Below are 18,299 nucleotides of genomic sequence, written 5' to 3'. Positions count from 1 at the left end.
GAAGTAGATAAAAATCTTCAAAATTTGTTGGCCTGTTGTGGTGGTTTCTTCAGATAACAGCAATGAAATCTAAGACCTAAGGCTGAAGATATATTCATATGCCTCTGAAATTTATATCCATGGTATATTGATGCACATAAATCCATGTGAAATTATAGGAAGCATTATACAGATGGATGTGATCTCCAGTTTTTAAAGAGAATGAAGCTAGCTGATTTATTACACCTAACAATTCTGATGTATTTTCAGATGCACATCAATTTGACAACCGTGCTTGAATTTTCCCGCCAGCTGACAGCCTACACAAGAGGTGCTTCCCTCTTTGCAGATAAAATGGATGTAATATATTTGGCTTATATAATGGAAAAGTTAATTGTCTTCGTGGATGAAGTTCAAGATGTAAGATATTTTCTCTATGCTGAAAAAAACTATCACTTAGGAGTGAAGTCTTCACATATGGCCCTGTCTTAATGTATGCAGGCACACACTGAAGAGTAGCTTCTGAAACTGATTGCTCATTGCAAGTGTTCTGCCTATACTGTGATATGTCTCTTTATGCCAAAAAAACAACTAAACCTTCTCCTCTGACTGACAAGGGCATTGCTGCTTAGGAATAAAAACGGGTTTTTAATAAGCCACTTCTTTAATTCTTTTTTAGATTTTAATTTCTAGCGTATCTGACATGGACTCAAGGTGCCTCTCCATCTGGTCGCTGGAGTTACACATGCTTCTTTTGTTTTCTCCATTTCATCAGGAGATTTTCACTGAGTTTTGAAAGGAAGTATCACTTCATGTAAAGAGAAGATAATATGTCTTTATGTGTAACTTTGTACAGAAACTTTTAGCATTATGTATGCCATTTTTACAGGGAGTTATGCAAACCCTCTGGGAAAAAAAGGTTTTTACAGAGAACAGAAATGTTCATCCTAGCTTTGTTACTGTTAATTTTCAGAGTAACTTCTAGCATAAAGATTTCATAAACTGTAATTTTTGTACACAGGATAGCTATAGTTAAAACATTTGTTTTCTTTTGGTTTGGCAGTGTTCATTCCATTCTGGCTCTGGGAATTGTAACAGTTAACATTTTAGTGCCAATTCAAGCCTCCAACTTCAATTTCACTATTATACACTAAATCTAAAGTGTATTATTAAGTGCTCTCCAAGAATCACATTTCAAAGCTGCAACTTTATTTCACCTCAAAATCCTGATAAGATCTTACTGCTTTCTGACAAAACAAAAATTTAAAATTCAAAATAAGCATTTGGATTTGCCATGAAGTCGCTTTATATTTCTAGCAGTTACTGCATTATCTTTAAAATTAAAGTTGAGCACCATCTCTACTCTTCTGATTTCTTCCACCTTTCAAATAGGTTTCAGTTTCTGATCTTTGGTATCAAAACATCTCTATCACTTATCTTTACGTATCTTATTTAGTAATCCCTTATTATTTTCTTAATTCAAAGCATTTCTCCTAATTTCTCTCTGTTTCCTTCTTCTATTTTTAAATTTACACATGTTTTCTCCCTCTCAAGTTCACTGAGTAGGGTCCTCATTCATTGAGCTCTCTACTGACACCCATTTCTGAACTCTCACTCACAAGGTGCAAAATTACATGTGAAGTTTAAGTGTCAATAGTTTCGTGCCTGAGGCTGCACTTGTAATTATAAATCAGACTGAACTTCATTTAATACAAGACAGCTGAAAATACAGGAATATAAAACCATTAGAAATCAATTAAAATGCAATTTATCAAAATAATTTCAAAAAAAATTTTAGGTAAGCTAGTATAGTTTCTGTACATCCGCTCTGGGGAGTGCCTCCCATTCAGCATGAGATTGTTCATTTTTATACAAGCTGATGGTACTTTGTCCCATCTGGTGGTTCACCTCTCAAACACGAGCTTCAGCAGCTGCGCTGGGGACATACTTGCAACACACTACAACTTTTTGTCAGGACAATACACACATATTAGCCCAAATTATAGTATTTTTTTCATTGCATGCCTTTACTCTAATGCATTTAATTATAATATGAATTGCTTCCTTTTCTTATTTTTCTCCTTTTTTGTATTTATAGACTATTGTTCTGTCCTCAGTAAGTTTCTTCTTAGCTGATTGGTGTATGCTTCAATAGTTTTTCATAAATCACTCCAGTCTCTTAATGTGATTCATTATTATTCATTGTATCAGTAACTCTGTCACATTGTCAAAAGCCATCTAGAATTATCTAGTAATTATGTTCTCAAAAATAGATTAAATATTCCAGGAACAGTCACATAAAATTTCACATACAGTCTCATTATTTTGGTGTCCTTTGCAATACATGCGAAATTTATTTATTTTTTATGGAAAACACAGAACTAACTTCATAATCCCAGCCATTTCTTAAACTTTTTTCACCATTTGTAAACTTCTTTTTCCTTTGCACTGAATTATCTGTATATTTGCCTTATTTTTCTGTTTCTGTGACTTTTTAGCTCCTTGAACTTTTCTTTAGCAATATTTATCTCAGTCATTTTTTCTCTTCTATATACCATTTTATTCAGGTTTATTTATTACAACACTGTATATCTTTGCCATATCTTTGCCTTCAAAAATAGTGGTAATGTGGTCATGTTAATTTTTGAAATTGTACTCAAATTAAGTGTTTGAATTTTAAAAAGTTTATTTAAGTTTGAAATAATTACTGAAAAATATTCTCAGTGACGTTTATTCTTTCTACTAATAAAATTTCAAACATATACCAGAATCTACAACACGTCTTCTGGCAAAACAAAGATCTATCCTTCTGGTTTAGCACAAGCATAAATTAAAACTGCCAAACCTATGGCTAAGGAGATGGTCTAAGTTTGCATCAGCACCTAAGCCATGTCTCAAATTTACTGCACTATGTCTGTAACAAAGATGTCTTTCAAATATACTTTCCTTCTTTTTTTTCTCTCCCTTACTTCTCCCTCAACATTTTTTGATTAAACATGAAGCAGTTCTGTAGAAGTACTGGGCCACTTTTAATTAGTTTAAGAAAGAGGGTGATAATTCTGGAATTCTGTTTGTTGCCTGATGAGAGACTCAATTTGTCTGGTGTATCTAGAAAACAGGCTTTAAAGTTGTGAATCAATGAGCTTTTCCTTGATGTGAGTTGTACTTTCTTTTCTTGGTTTTTCTATTTCAGTCCATTTAATTTTCTTTATAAAATCAAAACTGTCTTTGAATGATGGTTACCAAGAGAAATAAGGTGTCTGCTTTCATTTGTACTCTCATCTACTCTTTTCTTATTTTGGAAGTTTTACAGACAATACCATTTTTGGATTTGGGTTTTTTTTTCTCTTCCAGGTTGGAGATGCTCTTATTGAAATTGCCAGCAATATAATGTTGGTTGATGACCATGTGTTGTGGATGGCTCAAAAGGAAGACAAAGCTTGCACCAGGATTGTACGATGTGTGGAACACATTGCAAGTCAAATATTGACCAGTAATATTCAAGTTATATCTAAGGTATTTCATAAAATTACAAAACTTTGCATAAGATTTTTTTTCTCTTGAATTCTGTTTGGGGAAGACCAAAGTATTTTTTAAAGTATCACAGATAGTATTAAAAAATGGTTTTCTTGATTTGATCAATTTTATTTATTGTTACAGTAGAGTGTTCACATAACTTTCTAGTGTCCTTACTATTCACTCAGTTTCTATTTTTATTGCCACTACAGTATATTGGTTTATTTTGAAAGGTCCAAGTTGAGTGAGTGAGGAGTGAAATTTTTAAATAAAGACAACAGGATCCCTTGTTGCCTGAAGATTTTAATGTGCCTTTATGAGAGGATTCTGGTCAATTCTTGCTTAAAGCATTTAGAAGCTTATCAAAATAGGTCTATCATGTGATGAACATTACTGATTTGGGGTTAGTTTTAGTTTTTTAGAAGCAAACTGTAGCTGTTTGAAATATTTTTTTTAATTCCTTGGCCTCCATCTACACAAATCTGCCACTTGGATACTGAGGGATTGTACACTGAGACACCGTCTTTTTGCCAGTTTCAACATCTAATTAGTAGAAATACATCTAAATCAAAAGCTTGAAACTTACCCTTTTAGAATTTTAGATAAATACTTTAAAGCCTTATCTCTCCTTGGGTTAGTTTGCTTGCTTGATTTTGCTTGCTTGATTTTAAACAACCTTTATTCTTTTCTCAGTTGTTCACTGCATTTACACGAAAATACTATTAAAAAGTGAGTTCAGGTACCATTTCAATTGAAGTAATAATGTATAAAAGTAAAAGTTAAAAAAAGGAATTATAAGCTGAGCTGAATTACTGAGTGAGCCAAATAACATAATAGCCTTAGTTCCTTCACTGTATGTTTTCAGAAAAGCAGTCTTTCAAACAAAGACAAAAATATATTGGACTGTTTTCTGTAGGAAGGTATTTATTTAATTTACATTTATATAAAAGAATCAAATTTGCTAAAAGTATATTAAATACACAGAGACATTAATGTCCCTTCTAGAAGTATTTTTCACTGTGATAGCTAGGAGGGCTCTGTTGTTTTATGCTTAAATTTCTTTTAAATGTCAAGTGACAAAGGCCACCTTTTTTTTTTTTGTCACTGCTTCAGGAAGCTGTTGACATTACTGAAAACAGTAATTCTGTGTACTCAAACTTAGACCTGTGTCACTAACTGTTTGGCCATGCTTTGTTTTTTTGCTTCTTATGGTTTTCTGTAGGAGAATTAGTTTACTGTTGAGTGCAATTTGTAAATAAACAAAGCTGTGGAGTATTTTTGGTGTCATCTCATTCAATACCAAACACGTCTGTTCCTTTGGGAGGCCAGCCAGCAAGCTGTCTCACAGAAATTGCATCTACTTTCTTTATTTTAGGAAACAGCAAATAAACCCCCCAAGCTTAGGTAGGCAGTGGCTTATAGTACAATTTCCAAAAAAAAGAGTAACTCTGTAAGCTGTGTCAGCCGTTGTCACATAGAATCGTTTAGGTTGGAAAAGACTTTTAAGATCATTGAATCCAACCATTAACTCAGTACTGCCAGGTCCACCACTAAACCATGTCCCTAAGTGCCATGTCTCACGTGCATGACTGTGTTCCAGCATTGAAAAGCTACTTGGGAGCCATGACTGTTACTCCTACATCAATTTTGGGACGAAAAAATGTTTTTCCAGTTGCAGGAGGTTGGGGAATCACTGATTTCAAGGTCAGAAATATACCAGGATGGATAACTTTGTTTAGATCTTCTTAGGTTTCCCTTGCTGTCTAATGGCATACAAAACACTCTGCAGGAAGAGTGACCACTAGCAGCTTTGCAGTACTAGACAATTTCACATAAATATATAAAAATATGATATATTTAATGTTTCATGTAATAATCATACAGCGATAAAACAAAGAAGACGTCGTTTTGGTGCCTGAGGAGCTCCAGCCCAGGAGTGCTCAGGTCCTCAGCTGTGGTGAGGCCAGGTGGGGACACCAGGCTGCAGGTCAGGGTAAGGGACAGGCCCAGGGATGGTGACCAGACCCAGCTGCATCCTGGTGGTCACCAGGCCAGGTGGTGGTGATGAGGATGGCCCCAGGTCAGTGAAGGACAACAGGGCTGGAGTCAGCCCTCATGGAGCTCAGCTGAGGCTTTGGAGCAGCTTCAGCTTGGCACTGGACCAGAAAGAAGCAAATGGAAGCCCCCTCCAGAGCAGAGCCCCTGGGTGCAGCCAGAGAAGCCAGGGGTGCCCTGGGCAACCAAGTGCTCTTGGGTTGGGTCTGTATGGCTAGCACACCCAAATGAATTTCTCTTCAGTGTTGTTCTGAGACACTTTTTTGCTCCTGCTTTCGTTTTATTTCTGTGTATACATGTTAGATGTGCAGTTTGAAAAGGAAGATTTCCTTTTGATAACAACAAATGATGGTAAAACTTACCACAATGCTTCTGTCAGACACGTGCAATAGTTTTAAAACCCAGCCCCTGAAGAGCTTTTATTTCACTCTCCAACCAGTGAGACTGTCAGAGTATTTTAGACAACATGGCTCTTTGTGTTTTCAGCATTTGCAGCCTTCAGCACTGCTCTCAGCATACCCAGGTAACAGTCCCCTTTGGTCCTTCTACTGAGTGGTGCCTTTATCAGAGGTTTAAGAAATGGAACACAAATTATCATTTTCTGCATCTGTACTGCTTAGAGACAGGATTAACTGTGGCTTGTTTCCATGGATAATTTTGCTCTGGGTTCATCTGTATCCCTTTTGTAGCTCATTTTGCAATCCTACATAATGAACACTGGTTTACCTTGCATTTTGCCCATCTGTTTCTAGGTGCTGACAATGGCATGTTCACACTGTTTAGACATTATAAGGCCTTTACAAGTAAATTTTGAGAGTGGAAAACCCCAAATGATTAAAGAATTTAATATTGAAAATTTAAAAAATAGAGTTTGCTGTTGTGAAATCAATTGTATCCTCATACAGCATTATCTAGCAATCGCTCTGTTCACCACTACCCCACCAATGTAGTGTTATGCCCATTGTATAACAGAAAACATGAAACTATGAATAATTAAATGGGTTTTCCCAAGATTAAAGAAAACCTGTTAACCACGGGAGCTTTAACTGAGTCATGGAGCTTGATTCCTGTGATATGGATTATAGTATTCTGCAAGGAGTACAATTTGTAACTCCTTGAAAGGCTATCTACGGATGATACAAAAACTTACAGAGGGAAACCTAGTTTCAGATTTTTTTGGACTTTTCAACAAACAGACACTGGATTTTTAATGCAAAAGGTGTTTGATTCTTACTGATCTTTGACATTTTTATTCAAGTATAAAAAATAAATCACCATCAGGCAAGGACAGAAGAGGTGGAAATTTCATATAAAAAATGGAGTTTTTAGGAATTTAGAAATAACTGAAAAGAATCTTTAGGGTACTTCTACTTATAAGTAGAAGTATATTACTTATATATAAAAAAGTATTAAAATATATTGTAAGCTTCTAGATTTTGTGTAATTTTGACAAAAAGTAAAATGTTTAATGAGACTTCATGACTTTCATTTTGGAAAGTGTCTGAAGAAGGTACATTCAAAAACCATTTGATAAGTTCAAAAGAATACTGGCAAGTCATGCACTGTATCTCATGCTAAAATTTAATTTGTTCTGGTACTGTGGTTTTTACACAGTTAGGCTACCCTTTATCCTGCTCTGCAAAACATTTTCTTTAGATTCATTTATTAGCATGAATTAATGCCATTTTCTTCAGTGAAGTCATTTCTTGTCAGCAAAATGCCCCGAATTCTGAAGGATTCACACCTGTTTTTACTGAGTAGATTTACAGTACTTCTGTACTGCTAGCTTGCATAACAGAAGCAAGTACAGTAATGGAAATCTACTCCATTGGTACACTTTCCCTACTGCTAAAGTTGCTCATTTGTGGCTTAACTCAGGTATCTTTACATTGCAGTCAGTATGTAAAATACGTACGCTCACAGATCACTAATCAATCTGTGCCTGGAAGCAGAAACCATATAGTCCTGTTGGTGTGGTACCAGTCTAAGCTAGTCAACCTGATTATAATACGAGCTGTTTATCTCATGCACAGGCCTGTGATGAAATGAAAATACTAGTTTAAGGATAGAGATGCATATCTGCACTCTGCTACAACCTCCATGTAGACACTTCACCTTGCCAAAGGGTAGGTCACAAACCTACCTGTACATGGTGTTGCCTTGAACCACGTAGTCGTGTTCAATATCATAATGAAATATGATCTATTAAAAACAATATTCAACTACTAAATAGCTAAGAAGGTTTCTGTTTAATTTCTGGGGTAGAAAGCACATCCTTGTTCATTTTTTAAATAATTCTTATGCCTGCTGTTGCTAGTTCTTTGTATAACTGTATTAGTTTAATTCCAGATTCCATTGAAGCTAATAATGACACAATTGCAAAACTGATATAGTAGTAACTAATATAACTGATATAAACTGATACAGTCCTATGGAAGGAAGATTTTAGCAAACCCACTATGCTGTTGTACAATTCTATATCCTATTTTTAAATAAATTCTGTTTTCTTTTTCACCCTGTGAATTTATATAAAAGTCTATACGTGCACAATCCGTTATAAAGTATATGCAGTAGATACACAATGCATGTAGAATAATGCAGTTATGGTTAATGACTTTGTGACATAACTGTTCTCAATGTTTTCACAGGTATCTCGTAATATTGCTCTGGAAGCCTTTATGATCAAGCCATCTAGTTTCACGGGAATGACTTGCACTGCCTTCCAAAAAATATCTGCAAATTCTGACAAGTCAGAGATGCCTGAGATGGGAAGATGGGAAGCAAATCACCATCCTGATCTATATTTGAATTTCAAGTGCAACACTGGCAATCTGAATGGTTCTTTGGTGAATTCTTCTACCAGGGTAAGTCAGTACGATTGTGAGTATAAGTTATCTACTTTAGCATGTTTTCATTAGTACCTTTAGGCAGAACACTGATTTGTAAAATGCATATTTTATGTGTTGTTAACATTGTAAAGTGGTTAATAATTTCAACATGTAAGTGGGCTTAAACTGGTGTATTGGGTGTAGTATATTTTGTTGTGCTAATGTGAATAGAAATGAGTACTTGCCTTGTTGTTTCTATCTCTGGTCTGGTTCTGCAAACTTTTTTATGTGCTATGTGTAAGCAACCTCTTTAAATGAATGTGGAAATATTTGTTTTAGTGAGGCACTCTCGGGGGATTTTATATTACAAAGATGTATTTTTTAGGGAAATAACCTTTACTTTCACTAAATAATATTACACTATCATCTGGACTTTATACTGAGGGGGTGTTATGTTTGACTTTTTGAGTGGTAGCTGAAGAAAATAATAAATAAGCCTCTTAATAGAATGCACTGTTGTTATCAAATAATGAAGTGGAACAATTAAATTTTGATCTTGCAGGAAATGGAATTTTGTATTTGGCCGAGCATGTTATTAAATTTAAGTATTACAGTGTTGAATTTTTGTTATCCTTAAGCTGAATCTAATTTTAATAGGCTTATTTCTTGAAATATTTGCTATGAAAAAATAATGCTTTTTCCATACTAGTTTATGGAATTTGAAAGTATTTTTATTGAAGTTATTTTCTCTTTGGTGCATTTTCATTTGTCTGGGCTATGCAGTCGGTGATATGGTAGTTTACATTCTCAGGGACTGCTGCTAAAAAGGGTCATCTTAATAATGGAAGAATAGGTTAAATTTGTTTCCTTCAATGGAGTTCATTTTTTTCTGTGGACACTGCTAACATATCTATCTATATGAAAGAGGAATTCTGAAAAGAGATTGTCTCTGAAAAGAAGCGAGTTTGCCATCCATAAGATGAAAACCAAATGTCAGGGATGTACAAGTTAAAATATTTCTGCAAGAAGCAACACTGGAACACTGCAGCATATGTGGTGGTATTATTGACATAGAAATGTACATGGGACTACCTGAATTGGAAAGCTTTCTTTATGGGCTCTACCAGTATATCTTGCACTCCAGAAACTGAGTACCAACATTTTTAGTAAATTAGTCTCTTTATACTTGGATGGTCCAGCGCTGGTGAATCTCTCCTGTTATAAAGAATCCTACCATAAGTACAAATTTCTCACCTCTTCTATTAGTATACATGTGTCAAATATGCAGAGTGAGTTCGAACATTTATTTGAAGCCTTTCTAAAATGTTGTCAGAATGTCACAATTTAATGATCTCAGTAGAATCTTTCCTTGTGTGCTTTGAACCTACCTGACTTTAAACCATGTACAAAAGGGAAATGCTACTGATCATATAAAGAAAGAAGCTAGGAGAAAGTAAGCTTGTTACCATGCAAAGCAATTTTTGAAGTATGTGATATATATTCTGACAGAAGTGACTTTATTAGGTGGATCACTAGTTATCACCTGTATATGAATTTGTAACTGTTGTAACAGCACAGTACAGGAGATTATAGATTCAGCTAAATGTTAGTTACATGGATTTATATTTTAACACTAAGGTACACTCAGGTTTTAAATGTGGTATGTGAATAAACAGACTGAATATATTCCTTTAACTTAATCCTGTAAAGCAAATTTTCATTCATTGTTGCTCTCTGAAACTTTTAGGCTAAGCACTCCTTTAATTCATTCTGAAATTAGTTACATTTCTTCACTCTTTAATGCCGTGATATATAGAATTGCAACTGATAACAGAAAATGGGATTCTTTATCATCATCATCCACTAGTAAAATTATTTCTATATTTGCTCAGTGGAGACAAACAGTAAACCTTCTTGACTGTGCTATGCAAAGTTTAGGAAAATAGAGAATTTGTGATGGAGGTCAGAATTGCTTCTTTTATTGTATGTGATCTTTGGAACTTCATCTTAGGTGCTGAGCTTATTCTTAGAATCTTCCTCTATTTCGTATACAATTAATGATGAAAAAGGAAAAAAAGCCTAATTAAAATCACTAAGTACAAATGGTAATCACAAATTTAGTTTACTTCTAATAAAATGTGAAAAATTGCTTAAGAAACTTATTAAAAGAGGATGTTTATATATTTTTGTGCTAAATAGTGTAGTCCTCTTTAAACATATCATCCGCACACTAAACATAAACAATAGGTCATGTTGTCTGTTGTTAACAAATTGCACTAATCGGTTAAAAAAGTGAATACTCATGGAACAAACTGTGGTCGGTTGATGGGAGAAAGCTGAAATAGATGAGCATAAACTATCTTGTTAGTACAATCAAAGCTTTGGTAGTTTATTCATAATGATATTTCCTGACAATGGTAGGAAATTGATACTAATTTAGTCAGTGGTTTCCGGTACATAACTTAGCCTTATCTGGTTATTATGGGATAAAAACCTCAAAAAGGTTAAGAAATATCAAAATTTAAATCAATGAGTAAAAACCAGTTTTAAAAGAATAGACTTTGAAAATTAAATAATTTAAAAAGTGCTGAAAGAGGTCCACCATTAAGGGATGTTCAGGAGACAACTGTTAAAATATATTTATATCTCCTTGTTCTTCAAATATGTAGTAGATCTTTATAGACTAATTTGCAGTGTTTTCATATACCCTAAAGCAAATTATTATTGCAGTTTGATACACGAATTTTTATCTTTATATCTAGTTCTGACTCTGTAACTAATTGCAAGTCTGAAGAGAATCGTTTATGACTATTGCAGACAGAAGTTGTGTCTGGTAGGATTTAGACCCAAATGCTTTCTCTTAGATCCCATTTATGCTGTTAGTAGGAGGCTTTTGCTGCCTGACTGTGCTCTACTGGATAGGGGGGAAAAAGGCTTAGATACATATTCTGAGTTTTTGATACAGTAGCATATATTTTGACAAAGCGGTTGTTTTCTTCTCTGGTAAAGTAGGCTTAAGGGGATCTTCCCAGTGCGGGACTCCAGACTGAGATCCCATCACAGGGGTCTGTGCTCCTGAGGCACAGTTCTGTCCCATGAACTGTCTGTGGTCTAAGGATATTGCAATAAAGATATGACAATAACACACCAACAAGGCTGTTGTAACATTTGAACTAGGCCAATGTGAGAATAGCTTATGAAATTTTAGTGCCATTCAGTATGAATCCAGTGCCCGGTTCCCATTTGATACCAGACCTGAAGCATACTTTGAACCTAATCTCTGTTCCAGCCTGATCCTGCAGAATATCTCCAATGTTCAAAGGTAATCACCTGTAACCCTTCTTCTGACTCAGTAAAATTGCTTCAACACAGAATGAACCTTTAAACTTCGTGTACTATGGTATTGAAATATGTGGTTTATAGGGAACTGTAGATTCAGTATTTGTGCTTCAACTTTAAAGAAAGTATTTTATTAGCATAATTTACAGTTTCAGCTTCATTGAGAATGCTTGTCAAATGAAAAGTCTATTCCTCTCTTTATTCTCCTGACACACATATTAATTGGAAGTGAAGATTTGAAATTTCAGTAATATATATTTCTTATGTAATCCCTGACTTCTGAAATTTGAATTCCTCACAATAGTCTCCATGCATTCCATTTAACTTTTCAATTCTATTTATTTCTTCTGTGCCCTGAGCCAGACTGACCTTTTGATTTGTCAGGTTGTATTACAGGTGATGTCCAAGTGATAAAATGTTAAAAGTTAAATTGGTACCAGAGATGCTAACCACAAAAACAAATTCTAAAGTGCTTTGACAAAATCCTGTGATTACTTGCTTATACCACATTTTAGAAATGTTCTTGTCTCAGATACATACTGGAAAATACACAGTCAATGCAAGAAAAGGTTTTGTCTTGCATAAAATAAATTTTAATTGTCAGAATGTAGATATAATGTATACATAATGGTAAATGCCTAGGTAAAATTACCAGGAGTGCTGAAAACAACCTCATGCAAAGATGTCCACCAAGTGAGAAGAGGGTAGGGTAAAGCACAGAATTAAAAACTCAAAGAGGAATTGTGAAGGGAAAAATTATTGTTACTGATTTAATTGAGTTGCTTATCCATTTTAAGATACATTTTTCCATGTTCAGAATGCATGTGTACAGAATTTTTTCAATACGTAAAGATCAGCTATGGAAATTTAGAATTCAAATAATGTACAGAATTTGTGGACAATGTAATACAAGTTAATATATTTCCTGCAACTTGCACTGAAGATGACTCATTTTGATTTTTCTGGTTCAGTCTATCATACTAAACGTTCCCCACTCCAGATCTTCTTTCATTCCATTCTACACTAAAAAATTGCACAAATGTTTTTCAGTCTCCTGTTGAGAAGATTCACATTGAAATATTCCATAACCACGTACATCATATTAAGAAAATACCATCCAACATACTCAACAAATACTGTTATACTACAGTGTGTCACAGTATCTCGTTAGGGTAATTTGGGGTTTTTTTTTCCTACTGTGTAATAACTAGTAGGTTGATAGGCATCATAAATGTAGCATGAATTTTGTTGGCATCATCATTTTCATCATGACTGCCTCTAATTTCCCAGCCCACATAGCTTCTTAGAGAGTATTGCAGCACTTTCCTCATCAAATATGATGAACTTCCAGTATGTGTGTATCATACAGAATAGTACAAGATTATAATTTTTGTTCTGATTGTGTAATTTTTACAACTGCAGAAAGTATACAAAAGAGAAAACACTACCAACAAACAAAAGATTAGTTTCTCAGTTTCATATGTATGGCATATTACAGCAAGACACTAGGCTCAATGCTGAAATACATAATATCAAAGCCTATTTTGTTTCAAAATATTTTTGTTTAATCTTGACATATTTGTAAAATATTTTGCAAACACGTCAAGATTAAAAATTCAGGTCAAGGCATTTCGTGTAACACATCAGAATTTGCCCTGTTGCCTTTCCTTTGGGAAGAATGTTTTCCCCATTTTTCTCTGTTCTCTATTCTTTTCTTTATGTGTCTTAGTGGCCAAAGCATTTTGCTCTTCTTCTCTTGGATGATGATATTAATTTGAAAATTTTCTCTGGGAACCTACAGGAAAGTTTACTTGGCTGTAAATTTGATGAATTGATTTTACAGTAACTAATCTAGGATTGTTTCTCCTTTGTCCATGAGTAGGTTGTGGGTACTGTCACAAAGGTATATCTTATGTGTTGTAGGCATTTTAAAGTTTATTGTATTTTACCTTCTTCATACTCTTACATTTATTCTACTTTTAGAAAAATCTTTTAAATGTAGTCTTAACTTAGTCCTCTGCTGGTTTTTATTGTGATTTAGAATCTGTCGAGACATACAGTATCTATTTATTCAATATTCTAAATAATTACATTCATTATAATTTTTGCATTTAAAATTATTTTTTTTAGATTCTTCCTTATTCTTAGATGTAATATCTAAGAGGTATCAAAAAAGTAGGTGTTGGTATCTCTCTTATTGCAGCCACGGAACCCTTGTTTTAACATATAATTTAAAATAAGTAAAAACATCTAGCAGTATGATACATAAACTGGTATTTTCTGTGCAGGCATTAATTTGCTTGCAGGTGGATTTAGATTGTACACTGAGTATTACCTATGGAAAAAGCTGAAATGTCTGTTGTTCGGTTAATTAGAGAGTTTAATTTCAAATTCAAAACCAGACAAGACAAACTGCCCCTCTCTTTCCAGAATGCTCAAATCACACATTTTTATATTGATACCTCTTACTACTACTCATTCTCAAACATGACTTTATATTTTTATGCCTACTACGACACCTTCAAAATTTGCAGTTTGGTATTCTATGTTCAATATACCTTCTGTTTATTTTTCTCTGCATGTGCTTCCATGGTCTTTTATAATGTGGATGGCAATCCTGCACTTACAGATCTTTCTAAACATTGAGAAAATGAAACAGTGCCAAAATATTTAATGCATGTGTGACAAATGTCAATTATATTAGGTATACAGAAGGTTTTCTACAATTCTTGTATTTGTTTATCATATGCTTTAACACATAAAAATTAATGTATGTTATGTTTTTTGAAGGTAAGAAAAATTTATCACTTTTTTCTGTTTCGCAGGTGCTTAGAATGAACTTTAAAATGTGTAATTACAAGCTGCTGTCCTTTTGGTTTTTTTATCATGTCCTTTTCCACTTCTCTTTTATCATATATAAAACTTATTCTGCAAATAATATCAGTCATATGGAAGTGTTTTCTGATTTTCATTGATGTTCCAGAAACATGTATTATGTTTAAAACTTAAAGTTGTTTAGCCATTTAGTCATACTCCTTTAATGTTAGGTATAGTTAGAACTCCAGACTTGTATGTCTGAAGGAGTGAAAAGAATTCTGAATAGCTTGAAGAGAATAAATATAAGGACAAAAAGACTGTGAGAGTTAGCAACTTGTATTTGATATAAATTCTGTTATTTGGACTCACATTTGCTTTCTTGTGAAACAAGCTTCTGTTCCTGGACACATGAAGCATATTGATTTTACATATGCTGTCAATATATATCTGGGAGGTGTGCTGTCACTCTGTAATCCACAATGGTTGGGTAAAAGACTGATTTTCAGCACCATTGCTCTTGTTACAGGAAAGTTCTCTTTGGGATTTCCTGAAGGGCATTATAGGATTAGTTTCCTTCTTATAAACTATCAGGCTCCTTCATGTGCATTCTGCTGTTAAATAATAGTTTGTACACTAATTAAGATAAATCACATAACAAAAACGCATTGACACTGTAACAATTATTAACACAGTACGTTAGTTGTGGGAACATATTTTAAGTTAATTTAATGGTACAAAGGTATTAATGAACAAGTACAATACTGAGTACAAGAGCAAGTCCCAGTTCTGCTTTGGCTTCTGAGGACTTCAACCCCAATTTTCTCACTATATAAAATAAAATACTCATCATTTTCTTGATGCATAAATGATAAATTTTTCACATTTTTGTAGAATTCTGCATAAGTTAAATATTTTTAACTACTCTTTTCTAAACTCTTCTTTCTGATGTTTATTTTATTTCCTCAGAGAAATAAAATCTAACAGAACATGCATCAACATCCAATAAATAATTACATTTTGTTTCTCAAAATCTATTCACCACATGGTTGCTTAGATAATTGATTGATACCTATTTTTGTTGTTACAGAAGGCATTTCCAATTTCTAAATTGATGCTTTTAGTAACTGTAGAAGTGTTTTTAGAAGTATTTACTTTTTCTTTTTTTTTTTTCTCTTCAGTGTTGGTTTCTTGGCTTTTGTTGGACCACTGATGATGACAAAGGGTTCACTAAATAGATTGCTTTGATTATTAGGAGATTATATGGCTGGATTTTTTTTCTGAATGTGGGTTCCTCACCTGGAAACTCTAATTGTTTCCTGACTTTCCAGCTGTATGTGATAATCAGAGGAAATGACCAACAGCACAGAGATGAGGAGGTTCCTTTGGAGGATTCAAACCCTGCAAACAGCATAAAGGTGTTCACTGAAATGTGGAGTCTTTTTCCTTATGAAAGTGACCGTGTTGGCTGGAACTCCTCTTAAGGAAAATGCAGCAGCGTATGAGGTCACATATCAAAGATTTGTGAGTGGTTTTTGGTTTTGTGGGTGTAGAGGAATTAATCTGTGTGCTTTTCTGTGTGGTAGTTAGGATGCTGTAATTGTTATATTGTAGGAGTTTTCCAGAGACTATAAATAGACAGATAGAGGTAGTCATTACTGAATATGTAGTGGAAGTCAGCAATGGAATACAAGTTTTCAGTCTGGGAACTGGGTATGTTGCCTCTATGTTAAAGGCACAGGGTAGACCTAGGGGTGCAATTATGTGGAATACCCTCTTTTAAAGGGACTTATGAAGAGATGACTATACCAGTGAGTTGATTTGTGAAAAGAGTAGTATGGTTCAGAGCTGCCTCAGTGACGCAGGAAGTGAAATTTGAGTTAAAATATTACTGCCAATATTGCCTTGTTGTTTGCTGTTTATGAAGAAGTTATTTCATTGGGCAGAGTGCTGTTTCTGTGGTTTTGGTGGGCTTAGCTGGGAGAAGGAATGCAACCTTGGTTTCTTTGTTACTTCCAAAAAAGTAGATACTAGTAGAAATCTCTAACATTTCTTTTTTGAGTTGAAGGATTTAGTGATTTGTCTTTATGCTGGGAACTCTTTCTGCATTACTGATTAATGTATGGTTGGCGTAATATATATCTAGGAAAGCTTGTAAATTAGTTGAATTGTAATTGAACCTAATACATTCAGACCTGGAGAGTACATATGGGATCATACCATAAGTTCCTGACTGTGAGTTATAAAAATCCCATTTTCAAAATTCCATAGTGCTACATAAGAATTAATTCATTATTATAAATTATTGTTATTGTACTTCCAAATTGTCAGTGAAGGAACTTACTGGTGTTAATTGAGTTTGCAAATCATCAGTGGTTTTAATGCCAGATTAGTTTTTAATGAAGCACTTAAGCTCTGCTTTACAGAGAAAGGAATTTTATGTAGATATTAATTGTTTGACTTCATACAGAGACTGCCATTCTAAGTGAAGTTAATTTGCTTCACAATCTCTTTTTAGTGAATGAAACTCATAGACAACTTTCCTTTGTTTCTGAGGGAACTTTGGGATGAAACACAGACATTTCCTTAATGAACTTGAGAAAACCAGAAGGGTTTAAATGACTGTTCATCCAGGCCTTGTACCACTTTCTTCTACTAGTATCAATGAATGACTAAAAAGTAATTTAAAAAAATACTAATCAGAAATTGCAATTGTACTTAAAATGGCTAGAAATATTCAGTACTTCAGGAAGAAACTTGAGTCTAATGTTGTTTCAAACGCTAGTGAAAAGTGTTGAATTTAGGAATACAAGAAAAGCTGCAAGGGTCAGTCTAAAACTCAGTTTAGACCTGTTTCTTACCTCTGGTAGGAGTCTAATAGGCTAGAAGCTTTGGGAGACCAATATGTAGAGAAACACAAGTGTGGTTGTACATTTCTCCTGCATGCACCTTTGTGTGCCTTATGGATTTCCTCAGCAACAGACAGTATCCAGGCAATACATGAAGATTGTCAATACATGAAATTGGTTCCTTTTTTTGGAAAAAAATATCTGAACTTTTAAGACTTAATGTTTTAGGTCTTAGAATACCACACTTGGGTTTATTTATTCACTACATTTTATTATATTTGTCCTTGTATATAGAAATCGCTCTTTTTCTTAATGTAACAAGAATGGAAATGTACAAACCTGAGGAGTTATGATGGTCGTTGAAAAGTCTGTTAACATCCTCTCTGTATGCATGGAAATACATATTCGTTAAGTATCAAACTGCAGTCCTGGGGTTTTTCTGCCATTAATCCTTGTGCTAGAATTTTTTTTCATGCATCCTGCTAAGAAGAAAAAAAGAGGAAGAAAAAAAGTTGGCCAGTTGTTTTAGATCAAAACAGGCTGGAGACTATGAGTTATGGATAGACAAGATAACACTGAATTGTATTCTTTTCCTAAATTTAGGTTAAAGCCCCTCAGATCAAAACTCTGATGAACCAGAATTGAAAAACACAATGACTAATTTGGTATGTACAGGTCATACAGTAGATATAACAGCTGTGTAGTGTATGCTTCACTGACCAGCATATGCTGCTACTCTTAAAAGAAAAAGAGTAAGCTTAGGACTTGACACTTAAAGAAAAAGATCACTTTTCTGTGACATTATATTACAGAAAGCCTCCTGTATTTCATAAGCTCTCTTTGATCAGTACTGTGTAAAGTGTCTTAACAGATTCAAAAGTCTTACTAAATATAGTCTAGCAAAGTTGCATATAATTAT

The 18,299-nt window shown here is 34.1% G+C and overlaps 1 protein-coding gene across 1 annotated transcript in view; it reads left to right on the top strand.

The window, feature by feature from the left end:
* The window catches only part of ADGRA1 (adhesion G protein-coupled receptor A1), a 165,152-nt gene that overhangs the window by 46,216 nt on the left and 100,637 nt on the right, over nucleotides 1-18,299 (top strand). Inside the window, exons 7-9 of the mRNA XM_018069202.2 lie at nucleotides 250-399; nucleotides 3,334-3,495; nucleotides 8,199-8,414. Coding sequence (XP_017924691.1) covers nucleotides 250-399; nucleotides 3,334-3,495; nucleotides 8,199-8,414 — 528 coding nt within the window. The remainder of the gene's footprint in view (nucleotides 1-249; nucleotides 400-3,333; nucleotides 3,496-8,198; nucleotides 8,415-18,299) is intronic.

This window comes from Manacus vitellinus, unplaced genomic scaffold (genome assembly GCF_001715985.3).
Source record: "Manacus vitellinus isolate BGI_N305 unplaced genomic scaffold, ASM171598v3 scaffold_15_pilon, whole genome shotgun sequence".
NCBI classification, from domain to species: Eukaryota; Metazoa; Chordata; class Aves; order Passeriformes; family Pipridae; genus Manacus; species Manacus vitellinus.
Note: the sequence above shows the minus strand (reverse complement) of the source record. Positions and strands in the feature narration are given on the sequence as shown.